Source organism: Panulirus ornatus, chromosome 49 (genome assembly GCF_036320965.1).
Source record: "Panulirus ornatus isolate Po-2019 chromosome 49, ASM3632096v1, whole genome shotgun sequence".
NCBI lineage: Eukaryota > Metazoa > Arthropoda > Malacostraca > Decapoda > Palinuridae > Panulirus > Panulirus ornatus.
This window is the reverse complement of record NC_092272.1, coordinates 7,077,586-7,099,884: the sequence shown is the minus strand read 5'-3', so window position 1 is coordinate 7,099,884 and position 22,299 is coordinate 7,077,586. Positions and strand designations below refer to the sequence as shown.

The following is a 22,299-nucleotide window of genomic DNA, read 5'->3' as shown; positions in this document are numbered from 1 at the left end:
TATCCACTTTGTCAATCTTTCCTCAATCATTCCATCCAAATGTCCAAACTATTTCAACACACTCTCTTCTGCTCTCTCAACCACACTTTTTATTTCCACACATCTCTCTTACACTTTCATTGCTTGCTTAATCAAACCACCTCACACTACATATTGTCCTTAAACATTTCATTTCCAACACACCCAACCTCCTCCATACAACCCTATCTATAGCCCATGCCTCGCAACCATATAACATTGTTGGAACTATTATTCCTTCAAACATACCCATTTTTGCTCTCCGACATAACGTTCTTTCCTTCCACACATCCTTCATCGCTCCCACAACCTTTGCCCCCCCTCCCCCACCCTGTGACTTACTTACACTTCCAAACTTTCATTTGCTGTTAAGTCCACTCCCAGATATCTGATGCACTTCACTTCCTCCAATTTTTCTTCATTCAATCTCACACCCCAACTAACCTGTCCCCTGTCAACTCTGCTAAACCTAATAACTTGCTTTGACTCACATTTCCTCTCAACTTTCTCCTTTCACAAATTCTTCCAAACTCAGTCACCAACTTCTGCAGTTTTTCACTTAAATCTACTAACAGTGTTGTACCATCAGCAAAATACAACTGACACTTCCAAGGCCCTCTTATCCCCCACAGACTGCATACTTACCCTTCTCTCCAAGACTCCCCTTTACCTCTCTTACTGATCCCTCAATAAACAAACTTAAGAACCACAGTGACATCACACACATCTGTGCAGACTAAACCTCACTTGCAATCATTTACTCTTCTTTTCCTACTTGTGCACATGCCTTACACCCTTGATAAAAACTTCTCACTGCTTCTAGTGGCTTTCCTCCCACACCAAATATTTTCCATTAGTTATACTTCTCAACCCTATCATTTGCTTTCTTCAGATCCACATTCTTTAAAGTAAACACCTGATCCACACATCCTCTACCACTCCCCAATCTGATGCTCTGTCTATGCCTTCACCCTCTCAATCAAAACTCTCCCATAAAAATCACCAAGTAAATTTAACTTACTTATGCCTCCGTAGTTTGAACACTCACCTTTATCCCCCCTGCTTTCATTGTAATACAATGCATTCCACCAATATCTACAACCCCACCCTCTACCTGCATCTCTAAACTTAACTTTTCATCTGCTGCACTACAGATTACCTCCACCCACATCCAACCCAGGAAAATTCCACCTGCAGCCCAGAGCAGGCACTCCAACTGTAATACCTCCCCATGTGAAACTCCACTGACAGCCCTCACTTATGATACTCTCTGCATTTTCACCTAAACAGTAAATATTATGCCCTTTTCCTCCAAGGATCACTATACATGATGAAGCAACAAAGTAATTCCAAACTAATTTCTGACTGAAAATACCCGAACATCCACGACATTTACATGTGTGTTTCCTGTCAAGCACTAAGCAACTAGTATGAATAAATTTCAAACACAGCAATGAAAAACAAGTACTCTCAACTCATGAACATTGAGAATATCAGGATATTTGTAAGGAATTAGAGAAAAGACATATCACAAAAAATATACATCCTTGTTTTCATTTCAAATTACTGGTCTTTGGGATGATCCCATAACAGTGTACAGTAAGGTTCACAAGTAATTCCTTCCAAAAAACTGCAGAACATCTACTTTAAAGTACCTATCTATTACTAAGATTTTTATATTCTGCTCATAAAAGCCACATTAATTCTAGTTATACAATACAGACAAAGTACAGAAGCTGAAAGAATGATATCACACAACATTTAGGGTCACCAATTATTTATATCCAAAGCATCATCAACCCTGAAGCATCAAAAAAGGTACTAAGCCTAAAATGTGGGGAACATACAGACAGAATTTAAGTTAGATAAGGTATGTTTGTCTAATTTTAGGCTATCTAGTATATTTTGCTTTCCGAACAATGGTATTTTGGAATTATGATGATTCATGATATATTGGTTACTCCCAATTTTTGGAACAATGATGCTTCAGAATACAAGTATCATGGCTATCCCCAACATCTACACATTCTTATCAATCAATAAAAGCTACTGGCCTTTGTACACTGCCAAGTTAGCTGTAACATCCATTCATCATTAATGATCAAACACAACAGTACGGGACACAGGTTTATATCTAACACCTCTGATTAATGGAAACTTAAAAGACATTCAAAAGGGATAATATGTCCTTAAAATATGTAACATTTGTTGGAGTAATAGACAAAGACACTGACAAAAAACACAAAAACAAACACAAAAATAAGCATTTCTCTTTAAACATAAACTCATTGTAAAGATGGCAGTGTAACTGTGTAACAGTACGCACCCCATGGTAGCTCAAAGCGGCAATCAAGCAGCAAGGAGTCTCCTGTTGGATTTGCCGTGCCCTTCACCTCCCCATTCTCCATCACTCTCTCAGCATCCAGATCGTACCACCGGCCCTCCCCCTCCTGCAAACACCAGCAGTCATTAGTGAACTGCCTAGGTGGATGTAAACACCAAATGGCTGGTTCTTTTACAAACTGCAATCATCACCAAGAGTTGGGAAACATCTTGGCTAAACACGTCAAGCTACTGGTTTTCATGCTCACCATAAAATACCAATGATAAATGGTACCTCTGTGAGAATGACAAGTCATATTCTCAGTCCTTATTCATGTAAGCATCAACAGCAGTTAACAAATTTACTTGCTTAATGTCAAGGCATTCACAAAGATCGTCCAAGCAATTCTTCCCAACCTGTAGACACTAGTAGAGGTTGCGGATTGCACTGTCAGTAACAATCAAATAGCAGGCTCGTTACATGATAATCAATTTAAATCATATCACAAGTTCACTTTATGATCTTCTTCATAAAAAGATGCAGTTGCTATTAAGTTCAGGAGCATGTGCCTCTTTGGATAGCTGAAAAACACTGAATACTCAGCTCCCATTTTCCTAATGGACCAGTAACAATATAGAAAGTCATACATATGAAAAGAAACCCACAAGTGTCTCTCTTTATACAGTGACCAAAGAGGAGGAAATGGCCTGAATCAGTTGAGAAGACATAAAGAAGTTTGTGGTTATATGCTCAGCTCTAAAGACCAGTCTTTCAACCCCTTCAACACCAGCAATCTCTAGCAAACTAGTTTGACATAAAAGAGAGTCTGTGAGCGCAATGGTAAAAGTTTATATCTAAATACAATTTTTTTTCAGCAGCATCTCAGCTTAGCTTGGAGTCTTGATTCAAACTTCTATCTATCTATCTATCAATATCTCAAAAACTCCCTTAAGGGGATGGCCATAGAGTCTCTGTAACTGGTAAACTCTAGTGCTGCTTCTTAGCCTTTATGCCTCACCCTTAACAGGACACTGGCAAAGAGTTACTCTAGTGCAGTGTTTGCAGAAACGCTCACCTAATGTTCCTACTGACAACTTCTACCTAATGCTACTGCCTAATGTTCCTACCAACAACTTTTACTTAATGCTACTGACTAAATGAACCTACCTACTGCTACTATCTGCTGCTCCTACCACTTTGCCAAAAGACAGGGGTAGTGCATAGTGCTAACTGCAGGAAAATCTAGAGTTACACAGAATGAACTGTGTGAGTTAAGTGTTGTCAAGTGATATGTATGACAAGGAGAAATTGTATGTTTGTGGACAGGATGCTAGTTGTCCATGTGTGGGTGAGGCACAAACAGAAGACAGCAACCTGGGTCAAAGGAAGGCAACTTGACAACTACTGAAGTGTTTGCTCATTACGCAGCTGTCACCAACCTTTCTGATACCCAGGCAGGCAGTACTGGTAATGTACTTCCCTGGTCATTGGCCGCATACTGACTGTACTACATTTTTTTAATAGAAAACTAATTTGTACAATGGTGAAATGTGGGACAAATTACCTTTCTTTTCCTTATGATTTTTGAGGTTTGTTGATTACCTGTGGCCACGTATGTGCAGCAGAGTGCAATGAATGTTCAGTGCTCACCTTACTTTTATGTAACTGATCATATTTTATTAAAAGCAGACAGACAAATATCACAGCACTGTATACTTGATCTAGCACTTTTGTTTCTAGGGGGTCAATGAAACTACATCACTGTCATCATACAACTGTTACAGGAACCTGTTACTGTGGCAGCAGGATTTGAGGCAATGGTGTCTAAACAATGACAAGTTAGTGTCAGGGACTCATTACATAACAATGCATGAATCAACATTTCCTATAACCCTTTGGTCCTTTTTCATAGTAAAAGTGAATCCTATAGGAGTGTCTTTATTTAATAAATTACTGACAAAGATCATATCAAACTAACTGTTTCATGCAGAACAATAATTTTTGACATGTAACATATGTGTTTAAATTTGGTTTTTCACCTATATTTTGTGAGGATAGGTTAGACTACATTAGGTTTCGTATTGTCTGAATTCTATTTTCTCTGACCTAAATTCAAATAATAATGTCAGAATTAATTCTACAGAGTAACACAAATACTTTGATATGATTTTCTTCAACATGAGTCATTCTATAAAACCATCCCTTTAAAATACAATTTTCCTTTTGCATAAACCCAAAATTATGTGGTAAAAAATGCTTAAACATCAAACACCACCAAGCAAATGCTAAAAGATTATCTTTCAATAAAATGACTTCTTTTTATTTCACTGTGATGTTATCTCAATCCTCCAAAATGAAGCAATGACCTCCTATCTTCTGGTAAGTTTTATGCTTGAAGATGGTGCCATTTATGTATGATCATTCAATAACTACATGCTATGCAGCTAAAACAGATCCATTAGAATACTACAGCAGAATACAGTTATCAAATATTCCATATATCATCAATCAGTTGACATCAAGAGAATACAAGTAAGAGTAACATTACAGTCACAGGTTTATCTAAACAGCATTTTATTGAAGGTATTCCCTTTGTAATGTCTCCAGTCTGAAAAAACAGAATACTAGAAACAAAACATTCTTAGTGACTGTGTAATGTTTTTAAATGGATACATCTGAATATGATGGTATGTATTACTGAAAGTATTTTTTCCTACAAATCTGACTACTATATGAATATCATGGGAATCTATATGCATTTCTTGTTTTGCAACTTCATTCAACACTTATTGTTGCAAATTAGAACCTATCATATAATCCCCCCTCTGGATTTGAAATATATGAAGATAAAGTCCCCAGTGCTGCTATGTAACTTACAAAACACTTTGGTAGATATATAAGCAGGATATGATTACAACAAAAAAGTAATAACTTACAGTCCCTCTTGCTTGTATCAGTGGACTGTACACTTTCCAGAGTATCTTCAATGTTCTTGTTCTTTTACTCAACACCAAGATAAAGAAATCTGATATTCAGTTTAGTCCTGCATGCAAGTGAGAAAACAAATCCATACCATATGAACTTTTTAGTCTACCTACTTCTTCTCTTCTGATAGTAAGAGGTTTAACAAGTTAATTATTCAAATATATCACTTTATTACTCATAAATCTATGAATCTAAAGGCAGAATTAAATGATTGTCTGCACCTGAGTGAGTGCTGAAAGACTCTTTTATATTCTGACCAACTTTAAGGATTTTCATCATGCATAGAAATGATTGTTTTCATGTGAATCTTTCCCTGGAAACTGATCACTTGTGGAAGACATTATTCAAGTAAGCACAACATTTCTGCAGTCACAAGTGATGTGAGTATGATATCCCCAAACAATAACATTTTCAAATGTACAGACTCTCAATAAATGGCTTATAATCTGTCTTGTTGTTAACTTTAAAGTGGCTCAACCTTGTTTTTAGCTTTAAACTGGCTCAATATCTGACTTAGCTTTAAACTAGCTCATATCTAGCCCTGCTATTGCTCTAAACTGGTCCATAATTTCCCTTGAAGTGGCTCAAAACTAATACAAAAATAACCGAAATTGAAGCACTAATGATAACTAGAGTAAGTTATTGTTCATGTATGTGATGAGAATTTCATAATAACTGCTCTACTATTTGCTGCACCCTTCCATTCAATTACTTCCCACAATCAACAATGAATGTATATAAAAGAGGTAAGGGAAAGAATGCAACACACCTTCACTATGGTAAATACTATCAATCAGTGCAATGTAAGAAATAGTACAATAATTACTTCCCAAAGCTAAGGACTATGAATTACCAAAGCACTAAGCATACAATATTCAGTAAATCCCATTTACTTGGTACACTTACAAGACCTATAAGATGCTATTAATTTCATCGACTGACCTTAACAATGATGGGAATCTGTAAGAAAAATTGCACTTTAAAACAAACTTTCAAAAACAAAAATACACTTAAACAGAATGAAGTCTGATATATTGTTTTGGGAGAAAAGGCAAATAAACCAAATATTCTAAACTATGAAACACAATAGAAATAATAAAAAAAAAAGTAAAAGTTGAGTATCCCTTATCCAAAATGCCGGAACCATAAGTGTTTCAAATTTTGGGATATTTGCATATACATGTATGTATATACATGTGTATTCCTATGAGTCCTCGGGGAAAATGAAACACGAAAAATTCCCAAGTGCACTTTCGTGTAATAATCACATCATCAGGGGAGACACAAGAGAGAAATATAACAGTCAGTTGATATACATCGAAGTGACGAAGCTAGGACGCCATTTGGTAAACGTGATTGTCCAAAACATACAACGAGCGTTCATAAACTTATCATTTTACAAATCTTCTCAACTGGAGTAATGCCATCTCAGTTATTAACTCTAACTCTATTACCAAGAGAAATATCATTGAATCTTCTATTATTAAGTACACAAAAAATTATAATCTTAATATTAGTGATGGTCTATACAAATTAGATAACTCTCTTGTGTCTCCCCTGATGATGTGATTATTACACGAAGGTGCACTTGGGAATTTTTCGTGTTTCATTTTCCCCGTGGACTCATAGGAATATCTTGATCATGCGCAAAATTGTGATCCTTTCCATACATGTGTATGTGAGTGGGTTGGGCCATTTCTTTCGTCTGTTTCCTTGCACTACCTCGCTAACGTGGGAGACAGCGACAAAGTATAACAAAATATATATATATATTTTGGATGGTATTGCAGTGGAATTTATTAAAAAAGGGGGTGACTGTATTGTTGACTGGTTGGTAAGGTTATTTAGTGTATGTATGATTCATGGTGAGGTGCCTGAGGATTGGCAGAATGCTTGCATAGTGCCATTGTACAAAGGTAAAGGGGATAAGAGTGAGTGCTCAAATTACAGAGGTATAAGTTTGTTCAGTATTCCTGGTAAATTATATGGGAGGGTATTGATTGAGAGGGTGAAAGCATGTACAGAGCATTAGATTGGGGAAGAGCAGTGTGGTTTCAGAAGTGATAGAGGATGTGTGGATCAGGTGTTTGCTTTGAAGAATGTATGTGAGAAATACTTAGAAAAACAAATGGATTTGTATGTAGCATTTATGGACCTGGAGAAGGCATATGACAGAGTTGATAGAGATGCTCTGTGGAAGGTTTTAAGAATATATGGTGTGGGAGGCAAGTTGTTAGAAGCAGTGAAAAATTTTTATCGAGGATGTAAGGCATGTGTACGTGTAGGAAGAGAGGAAAGTGATTGGTTCTCAGTGAATGTAGGTTTGCGGCAGGGGTGTGTGATGCCTCCATGGTTGTTTAATTTGTTTATGGATGGGGTTGTTAGGGAGGTGAATGCAAGAGTTTTGGAAAGAGGGGCAAGTATGCAGTCTGTTGTGGATGAGAGAGCTTGGGAAGTGAGTCAGTTGTTGTTCGCTGATGATACAGCGCTGGTGGCTGATTCATGTAAGAAACTGCAGAAGCTGGTGACTGAGTTTGGTAAAGTGTGTGAAAGAAGAAAGTTAAGAGTAAATGTGAATAAGAGCAAGGTTATTAGGTACAGTAGGGTTGAGGGTTAAGTCAATTGGGAGGTAACTTTGAATGGAGAAAAACTGGAGGAAGTAAAGTGTTTTAGATATCTGGGAGTGGATCTGGCAGCGGATGGAACCATGGAAGCGGAAGTGAATCATAGGGTGGGGGAGAGGGCGAAAATTCTGGGAGCCTTGAAGAATGTTTGGAAGTCGAGAACATTATCTCGGAAAGCAAAAATGGGTATGTTTGAAGGAATAGTGGTGCCAACAACGTTGTATGGTTGCAAGGCGTGGGCTATGGATAGAGTTGTGCGCAGGAGGGTGGATGTGCTGGAAATGAGATGTTTGAGAACAATATGTGGTGTGAGGTGCTTTGATCAAGTAAGTAACGTAAGGGTGAGAGAGATGTGTGGAAATAAAAAAAGTGTGGTTGAGAGAGCAGAAGAGGGTGTTTTGAAATGGTTTGGTCACATGGAGAGAATGAGTGAGGAAAGATTGACCAAGAGGATATATGTGTCAGAGGTTGAGGGAACGAGAAGTGGGAGAAGAAAGATGGAGTGAAAAAGATTTTGAGTGATCAGGGCCTGAACATGCAGGAGGGTGAAAGGCGTGCAAGGAATAGAGTGAATTGGAACGATGTGGTATACCGGGGTCGACGTGCGGTCAATGGATTGAACCAGGGCATGTGAAGCGTCTGGGGTAAACCATGGAAAGTTGTGTGGGGCCTGTATGTGGAAAGGGAGCTGTGGTTTCGGTGCATTATTACATGACAGCTAGAGACTGAGTGTGAACGAATGGGGCCTTTGGTGTCCTTTCCTAGCGCTACCTCGCACACATGAGGGGGGAAGGGGGTTGTTATTCCATGTGTGGCGAGGTGGCGATGGGAACAAATAAAGGCAGACAGTATGAATTATGTACATGTGTATATATGTATATGTCTGTGTGTGTAAATATGTGTACATTGAGATGTATATGTATATTTGCGTGTGTGGACGTGTATGTATATACATGTGTATGTGGGAGGGTTGGGGCCATTCTTTCGTCTGTTTCCTTGCGCTACTTCGCAAACGCGGGAGACAGCGACAAAGCAAAATAAATAATAAATAAATAATATATATATATATATATATATTTTTTTTTTTTTTTTTTTTTTTTTATACCTCGTCGCTGTCTCCCGCGTTTGCGAGGTAGCGCAAGGAAACAGACGAAAGAAATGGCCCAACCCCCTCCATACACATGTACATACATACGTCCACACACGCAAATATACATACCTACACAGCTTTCCATGGTTTACCCCGGACGCTTCACATGCCTTGATTCAATCCACTGACAGCACGTCAACCCCTGTATACCACATCGCTCCAATTCACTCTATTCCTTGCCCTCCTTTCACCCTCCTGCATGTTCAGGCCCCGATCACACAAAATCCTTTTCACTCCATCTTTCCACCTCCAATTTGGTCTCCCTCTTCTCCTTGTTCCCTCCACCTCCGACACATATATCCTCTTGGTCAATCTTTCCTCACTCATTCTCTCCATGTGCCCAAACCACTTCAAAACACCCTCTTCTGCTCTCTCAACCACGCTCTTTTTATTTCCACACATCTCTCTTACCCTTACGTTACTTACTCGATCAAACCACCTCACACCACACATTGTCCTCAAACATCTCATTTCCAGCACATCCATCCTCCTGCGCACAACTCTATCCATAGCCCACGCCTCGCAACCATACAACATTGTTGGAACCACTATTCCTTCAAACATACCCATTTTTGCTTTCCGGGATAATGTTCTCGACTTCCACACATTTTTCAAGGCTCCCAAAATTTTTGCCCCCTCCCCCACCCTATGATCCACTTCCGCTTCCATGGTTCCATCCGCTGACAGATCCACTCCCAGATATCTAAAACACTTCACTTCCTCCAGTTTTTCTCCATTCAAACTCACCTCCCAATTGACTTGACCCTCAACCCTACTGTACCTAATAACCTTGCTCTTATTCACATTTACTCTTAACTTTCTTCTTCCACACACTTTACCAAACTCCGTCACCAGCTTCTGCAGTTTCTCACATATATATATATATATATATATATATATATATATATATATATATATATATATATATATATATATATATATATATTTATTTATCTATTTAATGTCGCTGTCTCCCACTTTAGCGAGGTAGCGCAAGGAAACAGATGAAAGAATGGCCCAACCCACCCACACACACATGTATATACATACACGTCCACACTCGCAAATATACATACCTATACATCTCAATGGATTGAACCAGGGCATGTGAAGCATCTGGGGTAAGCCATGGAAAGTTTTGTGGGGCCTGGATGTGGAAAAGGAGCTCTGGTTTCGGTGCATTGTACAAATAGTTTCGGTTTTTGGATCATTTCGGATTTTGGATTTTCGGATTAAGGATGCTCAACATGTATCAAATAATGATCTTACCCCTTCCACATGATAAAGAAAAAAGTTGAATCCATAATTATATCTACATTCTTATAATCATAAAAAACATCTCAAAGTTGCCATAAAAAATGCATGGTATATTTCAACTGCAATGTTCAAAAGTACAATGTTTTGGTGGTACAAAAAAATGTTCTTCCCCAAGCATTTCCTTCCAAACGTTATACAAAGAATGGGACAGCAATTTCAAATATATTCTTAAATTACCGATACATAGATTAAAAACATAAATGATGAGGAGGATATTTGGTTTTTTTTGTGGATTGAATAAACCACAACACTCCTTTCAAAACATTCCAAGAAGGACTCTACTAATCATCTCATTCACTCCACGGTACTTCTTAGACGTTCTCACTCTCCTGGCCTTCACACCTTAACACATAGTATCATGGACTTATCTCTCCCTTAATGTGGATGTCAGTGTAACAATACACTGTACTCTCACAACCTACAATGACCAAGCATTCGTCGTCACCCAGAACTCGGACACCACACAATTACAGCTTGATCCTCTCACAATTCATGCCCACTGAACATCACCATTATCCTGAACAACCAAATCTACTCTAATTTCTATAACTAATGTTATGACCCCCTCCTTTGACTTTTTCTTTCTCAAGAAGATCACAGTAACAACAATACATATTTCACCACAATGATAACATGAATCAATCACACACACTGCTCACTGTAACCCACCACCATAACCTTTCACTTTAGCCCTTTACCATCACACTAATGCAGTGCCCATATGGTGAAGCTAGATCAGTAACCAGTAGAATGACCTACATACTAAACTGATACATCAAAGGGTAATAGAAAAAAATACCATCAGTATCATCCTGGCTTTCAAGGCCTTCACACTTATCTAGCACCTCAACTTAGTGTTCAAATGCTCAATTATCCGATATCATTCACCCTTCCCTGAAATCCTCCATACCTGACCGGTCCAAGGTAAATACAGACTTAATCATGTGCACTTGCATAATGTGGATCACCTTAGTTTTCTCTCACTCAAACTTCAACTCCCTTACACTTTTCCAGCACTGGTTAACCTTAAAGTCACCCTAGCTTCTTCAATCCAGCTGTCACACTCACACACCCTTCCATTGAATATGAAATGAATTGTAATCTAAAAGTAGTGACGGACAAATGACTACTGAAAGTTTGTAAAGAGTACAAGCTGTAAAATCACCAAGTCTGAACAATGACCTGTAACAAGCCAGTGATGATTCCTCTGTCAGATCATGACAACCTTAAACCATGAACACAGGAATAGAAGTATTATAAGCTGCGAAAACCTAAACTTAACAAGCAATAATGAAGGAATGATTCTAGAGTTCTCTATTTCTTAGCTGCCAAGAAATTTGGTTATCTGGGTGGAGTAGGGAGAACCACCTTGGTACGTGAACAAGTTCCGCAACCCCCATGCAATATCAGGAACAGTGTTTATGTCTTTCTGATTGTGGGCTAGATAACAACCATTGTCACAAGACAAGACAGGTACACAGGACTTGAAAAGGATTCTAAATTCTACTCAGTCCTCTATGATGCTCTTGTTTCTTATTCACATATGTTCCTCTCACTCTGTATGCTTCTCACTTCGCTAGAGTACCATATTGCTATGAGGTGGGCTAACATGACCTTATCCCATATAATGTTCTTGTTTCCCATGTCCCTCCCTCACCTTCCCCTGCTCGCTCTCCCCCTCACCTCATTGGAGTATTGGATGTTGGTGAGTGGTAGCCAGAGATACCCCAGCGCCTTGTCCCATATGAGGCCCTTGTCCCACACCTCCACCAGCAGGCCCGTGTCCAGCCGGTTGGTCTCGCTGAGGATGAAAGTATAAAATACATTTCTGTAAATTGTGAGGTAATTCAATATAATCAGACTGATCTGGAAAATTACATTTTTACAAACTGCGAAGTAATTAAACATAATCAGACTGATGTGGAAAATCCTAGAATATCTATCACCCTATGAAAGAAGTCATGTAGCCTCCTCATGTGAAAATCAGAGAATTTCATTTTTTCAATCTTAGAGAGAGAGAGAGAGAGAGAGAGAGAGAGAGAGAGAGAGTCTTAAGAAAAAATTACAATAATATTAGGTTGATGTAACATTAATATCTCCATAAGTTTAAGATATACAGATATAAACAATACTGTACCTTGGCACATGGTCAAGTGACCCAGTCTACGGCAACCTGAAGCAGATACATCGCGTGACCATACCCTAGCACCTGCAGGGTCAAGTGACCACGCCCTCTGTACCCTGGGGCGGGTACGTGTGACACATCATCCTTCCTCTGCACTGTCAGCTAGTACATGCGACCTACCCTCCTATACCGTAGGGCAGATACTTATAACTCAGCTTAATGTACCTTGGGGTAGCGGTATGTGACCCGATCAGCTGCATCTAGGCCTGGTATGCACATACTACCTGCAAGGGTTAATGGTACATCCTTGCTCCTAAAAGACAGCCTCGTGAACCATTTGGGGTCTAAACCATTTCATAACTTACCACCAACCCCAGATACATATAGAAGGCTTATCCTGCCTTGAACTTCAGTAACCTACAATCACATATTCCACACCCCCATCAAACATAACTCTCACAAAATACATACATACTCATGTGACAGAAGCACGCACTAAAAAACCACCCACCCTCCCGAATCACTCTTCAATACAACCCAGCCAAACATAAACCCATACGAAACCAAAATCCCCAGACATAAACAAGTTAAACTTTCCCATCTACGGTCAAGACATGACTCATCCCTCCGGCACTACACATACCACCATTCATCACATCTCTGACCCCTACAGTATAACCAACACAATCAAATCCTTAAATGCGCCGCACAATGCGTGACCAAAATCCACTACACCATCGACCAAACACAGTGTACTGAGGCTTCGCACTTGAGCAAGTTTTTAGCCTATTCAGAGTAATACAACGACAATCAATTTGATACGGAGAATATATCTAGCGTTAAAGAACAAAGAGGAACAGTACGATTAGTTGAAAGTGTCCACATTCATGGAAAATAGTCACACAAACTGTGTATGCATGATAAGAAAGCTAGCTTCAGGGACGTAAGCCATTATGATATAGGAATGCTTAAACTAGATACGAAATTACAGAAAAGTTGATGTAATAATAACTACCTTTGACCGCTAATAAAAGACAAGCAATCAAATGTATGTGAAATCAAAATTTAACTGGCTCGCTGGAAACCCCGAGCTGTTAAATCTACCGGATACGTAAACAAATAAAGTCAAACAAACATGAGAAAGGAAAGCCACAGGATCATAGTGAAGGGTGACAGCAGCACGTCCATGAAGACTAACGATAAGTCGACATATGAGAGACAATAAAACATAACTAATTACATGATTAATAAATTGAGCAATGATACAAATGCTACAGATACAGGGAAGTTAATCAAGTGCTGTAGACCACGGGGAAATAAATCTGTGGAAGGCACAGTTAAAGTGTGGCAGTAAGTAAACACAAAACATTTCCTGGTTGAAAGAGGTCATAAAATTCCCGAATAACAAAGGAAATATCCTCAAGAAAAGAACAAAGAACAACAGATGGCTTGGTGCACTGCTATGAGAAAAAAATGGAAGCACTGATGACAAATACATACGGTAAATAATGAAAAAGAAGAAAAAGATGATGAAATTTTAATAATTACGATGAACGTACACACACACACACACACACACACACAACCACCATCCAGTCTAAGCAAGCTGCTCCAGATGAGCCGCTTTCATGTTACCAGCCAGAATCATGCAGTCCAAGCAAGCTGTTCCTCGAGTCTTGTTGTCTAGTGACACACTGATGGCCGATCACTCAGCAAGTGGAAGGGGAAGATATACAATGCTACGGCACGTAGGTATATGCCACTGTGTACTGCCACAGCTGGGATGACGAGGTGAGTCAATGGCAACAGTAAAAAAGTAAGTTCAAAATCTGACTGGAACTGTACACTCCTCAGGTAGCTCCTCTGAGGATGTTCCTCCAGTGAGTCCTTGTAGAGTTTTCTCAGCTCGAGTTTGTTTCTGAGTATACGAGTTTGGGGGATAAAGAATGTCCCACGGGACTGATCTTGCAGGGCAGCTGAAGCCACTGAAGGACCACCAGGAATCAACTGAAGCCCCTCTGGCCTCTCTGATAAGTTACAAGTTTCCAGCCAGAGGAAACTTTTTGGCACCATGGGTAGACTCCCGGCCCTGTGCTGGGTCTAAGGCAGGACTGACTGAAACATGATGTAGTCCGTCTGAAACATGGTTCAGACTGCTTGAAATAACACTAATGGCTGCTCGAAGCAGGAGGTGAAGGCTGTCAGCCACCACAGAAACAGGACGAAAAACTCATTACCTGCGTCATTGTTCTAAAAGCGGCCGGACGGTGGACGACGGTCCTCAGCATGAGAAATGTTTCCACAGACACGAACACTGTTCTCCGTACATCATGAACCAAAATTCATGATCGTAAGATATGACCGTAAACACACATCTGTGTCCATGTCAACCCGTGCAGGTCCATGATGACTCATGGTCAGCAAAGCTAACCAGTACACCAAGGACGCCTAATTGTGTGATTATTTGTGATTACTAATTGAATGTTACGTGGCGAGAGTTTCCCATTCGTGATGCCTTGTCTCTCCTCCTATGTATGTGTCCACACACACACACACACACACACACACACACACACACACACACACACACACACACACACACACACATCTCAGACAAGACCCCATCTATCAGCCAGCCCTAAGGGGAAGATGAACAGCTGGGATTGATCGTGGAACGACTACAGCCCCCATGATTAGAACCCACGTGAGCCCAACCTCTGGCAGGCCCGTGATGAGTAAGGCCAACCACACCACCAAGAGTAAAGACATGGTACATATACACAAGGTTGTGAGGCAGGGCAACATGGGTGTAAGACTCGCTTCCCGTAAAACACACTCACACTACCCACGCGGAGGCAAGGAGCATGGTGCCTCCTCGGAAGGTATCCAGCTAAAACCGTCGCCAGAAATGTGTTAATAATGGCTGCTACATGAACGCCAGCAGGATCAAGAGCCACATACGCAATGAGACGGTCTGTGGTCTTGGAAGTTATCCTCAATTCTTGAAGAAAGTGTAATGGATTTTCCGGTCAGTTTATGCAGCTTGACACTGACGGCCTCAGTGACCCTGACAGTTGGGAGGCCTAAAGCCCAAACCCCTAACCAACCATCATGGTGGCTGTTGGAAGGTGTCCAGACCTGGGTCTGAAACCAGTGGTGCTGGTGGTAAGGGGAAGATGTTGGAGGGTGTGAAGAACCGAAGGAAAGAATCACCAGCAGTGGTCAAGAGCAGGAAACACGTGCTGGTAGGAGCGTACGTGCACATGTATCAGTGCCTCAAGTACTGAGATGGAGGACAGACGGACTGAGGACGAGAACGACAACTACCAAGAGAGATGATGGAGAGATCAGCTGGTGGATGTAGGGGCAATGTGATGCCAGGCGGGAGGCTAGCAGTGAGCCAGAAGGAACGAGAAACCTAAGCTGGAATGAGAGCGCACGTCCGGAAATATCTGGGTTGATGGAAACAAAAGGTTTCTCTCAAGATTCTACCCCGACGAAAACAGCATTCTTCTCCATGGTTGAAATACGTTCTCTCTCATCATAAGTTGTGATGAACACAACAAGAGAAAACATCCTGAATGTCTGAGGCCCAACACACTACTGACCCTAGCCATCAGAACATTATGGGCTGGACAGTGGAGGAATTAAAAGCCTTGTTTGTGGCTAACGTAACGTAATGATATTCATTAAACCAACACTATCTCTTACACCTCTCTCTCTCTCTCTCTCTCTCTCTCTCTCTCTCTCTCTCTCTCTCTCTCTCTCTCTCTCTCTCTCTTACATAACACTGTCTATGTCCAAATGGACGTACAGACACGCTTTACCTCGTAACGCGTCGGTCATACTCGAAACTATAAATAAATTCGAACACACACACAAACCTAAACGTGGAAATATGTAGACATATAAATGAATGTACACACACACACACACACACACACACACACACACACACACACACACAGCACTCTCCTTTAAACCGTAGGTTCTACAACGAAGACAATGCAAGACCTTGAAGAACAATAAAGAAATGGGTATAAGGCAATATTTCCCCAGTTAATTAACTTCAGTTCCTTGTGTTATCACCAGAAGCTGCTCAACTCCAGCCATAACATTCGCGTTTTATTTACAGGAGTCAATTAGCCTAACAACCCCTTGCAAACTAATGGTAACAAAGGGGCGGCAATTAATCCATTACTTAAATGAACAGCTGGTCTAGCAGCACCTGGGAACTGGCTTAGAATGTAACACAAGTGTTGGAGGTGTGGTGACGTGCTCTGGTGTGTGTTGGTGGTGCGAAGTGACGTGCTTTGGTGTGTGTTGGTGGTGTGACGTGCTCTGGTGTGTGTTGGTGGTGTGACGTGCTCTGGTGTGTGTTGGAAGTGTGGTGACGTGCTCTGGTGTGTGTTGGTGGTGCGAAGTGACGTGCTCTGGTGTGTGTTGGTGGTGTGACGTGCTCTGGTGTGTGTTGGAGGTGTGACGTGCTCTGGTGTGTGTTGGCTTGGTGGTGTTACTTTTAAAGAGAGGAAGAGACCAACACTTTTGAAAGAAGGAGACGACCCTAAAGATTACGGAGAAAACCACAGTTCACATGTGGGTGGAAACCATCAAACTTTACACAGAAGAAAAGTGCCACTACTTATGTAGTGAGGAGGCCCATTACTTTTTATATCAAGTACGAGGTTATCACACTCACACATAACGCATAATTACCTTCTTTATATGTAGACCGGAAGATTCCAACCCTTTCAGAGAGATGGGACTAATGACAGTCACAAGGAAGCCATCACATCTCACACAGGGATACACCATCACATCTCACACAGGGAGATACACCATCACATCTCACACAGGGAGATACACTATCACATCTCACACAGGGAGATATACCATCACATCTCACACAGGGAGATACACCATCACATCTCACACAGGGAGATACACTATCACATCTCACACAGGGAGATATACCATCACATCTCACACAGGGAGATACACCATCACATCTCACATAGGGAGATACACTATCACATCTCACACAGGGAGATACACCATCACATCTCACACAGGGAGATATACCATCACATCTCACACAGGGAGATACACCATCACATCTCATACAGGGAGATACACCATCACATCTCACACAGGGAGATACACCATCACATCTCACACAGGGAGATACACCATCACATCTCACACAGGGAGATACACTATCACATCTCACACAGGGAGATACACCATCACATCTCATACGAGGGAAGGCACCCATTACCCCCACTAGAGGGGAGAGGAGCAGCTTCGCTTTTCCCAGAGTAGCAGGAAAATGACGATTTTTACACAGGAGGTTAGAGCAGGCAGGGTGGCGAAAGGCATATCATTACAGATCTTACTCATATATATATATATATATATATATATATATATATATATATATATATATATATATATATATATATATATGTATATATATATATATATATATATATATATATATATATAGCAGTATGTGTAATACGAGGAGGTCCCGTGATCCTCGTAGACAATATCTGAAGTTATAAAAGCAGTAAACAAAAAAAATAGGGCTGAATCAGGAGACATTAGTGGCACATGAAGCATTACGATGCTCCTGGCTGACAGGTGGGTTGTGTGGGGAACTGAATCCAGTCAACGTGGCATCTCCAGCTGATTCTATACGGAAGTGTGGACAAAGAAAAACAAACTGGGGAATAAAGAAGTGTGAGTCTTTATAAATTACTCTATAAAAATACAACGGATCCTTTAAATACGATTATAAATTTATAATCTCTTAAATTGGAAAATGAAAACAGGAGCTGTAGGAAAAGGCCCATCCCAGACCCACTCATTTATTCATTCATGGCCAGTATAAACGGGTCGCGTCCCGTTTATACTGGCCACTTTTTCCTTAACTTGGGAACATATCTGAATACTTCACACCACAGGCCAGCAGCCAGCCTACTTGAGAGAGAGAGAGAGAGAGAGAGAGAGAGAGAGAGAGAGAGAGAGAGAGAGAGAGAGAGAGAGAGAGAGAGAGAGATCAATGACGCATACACACACCTCACGACTGATTTCATTTGATTCTCAGGAATTCGTACAGCACAATAACCTGACGATTATTTAGCGTTTTTTAGGTTTAAAAGATAAATAAAAACTTGAAACTATAAATATATGTACATATATATCATACAAACCTCCAACAGCCAGGATCGAACCCGGGACCCCTGTGCAACAGGCGGGAGCGCTACTACGAATTAAGTGCATATGAACGCGCACCGGGTTCGATCCTGGCTGTTGGAAGTTTGTATGTTCTATGAAGGTTCGCGTTCATATGCACTTAGTTCGAATATATATATATATATATATATATATATATATATATATATATATATATATATATATATATATATATATATATATATATATATATTCGCTTTAAAACAGAATTATTAACGCACACACATTATCATCATCCACATCTCCCCAGGAACTTCATCTGGACGAAGACAGAGACGTGAGTTGAGAGAGCAAATGCTACATCGTCCCCTCCGCTCACTGACCCCATAACACTGAGGAAGTAGAGGAACAGGGAAGTTGAGGAAGTAGAGGAACAGGGAAGTTGAGGAAGTAGAGGAACAGGGAAGTTGAGGAAGTAGAGGAACAGGGAAGTTGAGGAAGTAGAGGAACAGGGAAGTTGAGGAAGTAGAGGAACAGGGAAGTTGAGGAAGTAGAGGAACAGGGAAGTTATAAGCTTTAGAAAATTACACAAGAATCCTTCGTGTAGCTCCAAATGACCGCACATTCCTGACCGCAAGAGACCCCACAGGCATGACCGCAAGAGACCCCACAGGCATGACCGCAAGAGACCCCACAGGCATGACCGCAAGAGACCCCACAGGCATGACCGCAAGTGACCCGATGTGATCGCACATGCCCTCTCCCAAGTGACCCCACATTTCTGACCCCAGATGACCCCCCACATTCCTAAACCCAAGTGACCCCACACCCCTGAGGCCAGACGCGAGGGAATTCTCCAGTTACCTCACAAAGAATGAGGCGACCCGCTACAGAATACCTTCCCTTCTGAAACTTCTTCCTTAAAACTGGAGAATCCTTCTAAAACTTGCGCTCCTTGTCAATGGAGTTTCAAAGTTCTATAAAAGACTTGTTATGTAGTACGGTAGTGGAAGGCGTCCCTTACAAGGAGAAAATATTGGAAATGATGTGTGTTACGACGGGAGAGAATTTTACACTCGTGTTGCCCCGTCTTGTATATACCATGGTACACACACACACACACACACACACACACACACACACACACATGCACACCCCAGCCTCAACCAGGTACCATACCAGACAACGAGGGAGGGACAACCAAGAACTCCAGCTTAACGAGTACCTAACTACGAGTACCTACCAACGAGCACCTAACTACGAGTACCTAACTACGAGTACCTACAGCGAGACCTAGCCTTTAATGGCAGGGTTAGCACGGAGGGCTCACCGCAGTCAGATGATTGGTTGGTGGTTCCGGCTTACGAACTGCCAGGGTCGTTAAGGCCGCCACTGTTATGCTTCATCTAACAACTGAAAAATCTCTATCAACAACTTCATCAGGTGTTATGATCATCCTGACCAGACCACATCTACAACTGTGAGACAACAGTTTAACTTGTCCATAGAACGTGACTAAACTTACTAGCAAGATAGATGCTATAACCTGTGTGTCTACTGTTGTTACAACAGGTAACATGAGGTGGTCACACCTGCCGCTCACGCTTCATGACATCAAGCTGGAGGTGATTAGAAAGAGACCTGGACACGCTAACCTCGTCCTTATCACCTCCTGTAACTCATACAGGACTTCAACACTGAAGCAGCTTCAGTAGATAAAGATAGAAACGTTATCATCCACAAACAGCTTCAGTAGATAAAGATATAAAAGACATCATCCACAAACAGATTCAGAAGATAAAGATATGAAAGATATCATTCACGAACAAATGTAAAAGAATTGACTCAGGGAAACTCCTTACTCATGGAGAGAACTGAAAGAATTTACTCATGGGAAGAAATTAAGTCCTTACTCATGGAAAGAACTGAGAAAAAATATCATTCATAAAACTGAAAGAATTTACTCAATGGAGGAAGTTCAAAAAGACCTTATTCATGGACAGAAATGTAGGAACTTAGGGAGGTAAATAAATAAAAGATCTTATTCAGAAAAAGACGAAATTTCCTACACGGGAAACAAGTATAATATTCTAACCCATGTTTGTACTCGAGTGTAAACCTTTACCGGCCATGTTCAATCCTTGACACACGCAGGTGAAAGAAAAAACTCATTCACACAAATACATACATAAAGGTAATAGTAATACGCCCGGCGTACGTAAAAAAAAAAGGCGTATCTTATGCACACACGTGCTGGACACTACACACCCACCTTATGTAGTAGAACGTACCTGTGGTATTCATATACACGTATGTCTGTCTCTTTGTGTATATGTCCACAGATATACATAGAATACACCTCAGCTGAATGTATACACTCAGAATCCCCGGCGTAACACCTCAAGTGGATGAGTCACAATGAGTGAACGAAGGTGTATCAGGAGGTGTGAATAAATGAATCACCCAACGAGTGATTAACCTAATCCTAGTGAACAAAGCCCAAACGTGTGATCTGAAGTGAACTGTCAACAAGTGGCGACGTCTGCGTACAAGTGGTAATGTCTGCGTACAAATGGCACGTCTGCGTACAAGTGGTAATGTCTGCGTACAAATGGCACGTCTGCGTACAAGTGGTAATGTCTGCGTACAAATGGCACGTCTGCGTACAAGTGGTAATGTCTGCGTACAAGTGGCACGTCTGCGTACAAGTGGTAATGTCTGCGTACAAATGGCACGTCTGCGTACAAGTGGTAATGTCTGCGTACAAGTGGCACGTCTGCGTACAAGTGGTAATGTCTGCGTACAAATGGCACGTCTGCGTACAAGTGGTAATGTCTGCGTACAAATGGCACGTCTGCGTACAAGTGGTAATGTCTGCGTACAAGTGGCACGTCTGCGTACAAGTGGTAATGTCTGCGTACAAATGGCACGTCTGCGTACAAGTGGTAATGTCTGCGTACAAATGGCACGTCTGCGTACAAGTGGTAATGTCTGCGTACAAATGGCACGTCTGCGTACAAGTGGTAATGTCTGCGTACAAATGGCACGTCTGCGTACAAGTGGTAATGTCTGCGTACGAGAGGATGGATACACGTACATGAGGGGCGGGGAAGGTGAGGACGAAGACATAAATCTTACTGAATTACAGAGTCGATCAGAAGTACGGAAGTGGCGACCAGGCTGACGAGGAAGCGATCGAAGCTAGCGAAACACGGACCAAGCGGGGCGGGGTGGGGGGGGGGGGGGGGGGGGGGGGGGGGGGTGAGAGTGAGCGAGTAAGCGGCGGACGTGTTAAGCGAGTACCTCCATCTTACTACTACCACCAGAGTGGACATGCCTACACGCCTGCATACAACGCGGTTTTTGTCACTAAGCAGAGCTAGCGAGTAGCGCTCACCGCAAAGAGAGAGAGAGAGAGAGAGAGAGAGAGAGAGAGAGAGAGAGAGAGAGAGAGAGAGAGAGAGAGAGAGAGAGACCACGTGAGGTTCAGTACTCCTCCCCCCCCCCCTCCCCCCTGCCCTCATTGGCTGGCTCCGTATTGATCCATCATTAAACTTTC

At 41.3% G+C, this 22,299-nt stretch overlaps 1 protein-coding gene across 2 annotated transcripts in view; it reads right to left on the bottom strand.

Annotated features, from left to right (window-relative positions):
- unc-13 overlaps window positions 1-22,299 on the bottom strand; it is an 820,923-nt gene that overhangs the window by 560,838 nt on the left and 237,786 nt on the right. For both annotated transcript variants that reach the window (XM_071690929.1, XM_071690930.1), the window contains exons 4-5: window positions 12,101-12,218; window positions 2,345-2,468 (exon numbers count right to left, since the gene is read on the bottom strand). In XM_071690929.1, coding sequence (XP_071547030.1) covers window positions 2,345-2,468; window positions 12,101-12,218 — 242 coding nt within the window. The remainder of the gene's footprint in view (window positions 1-2,344; window positions 2,469-12,100; window positions 12,219-22,299) is intronic.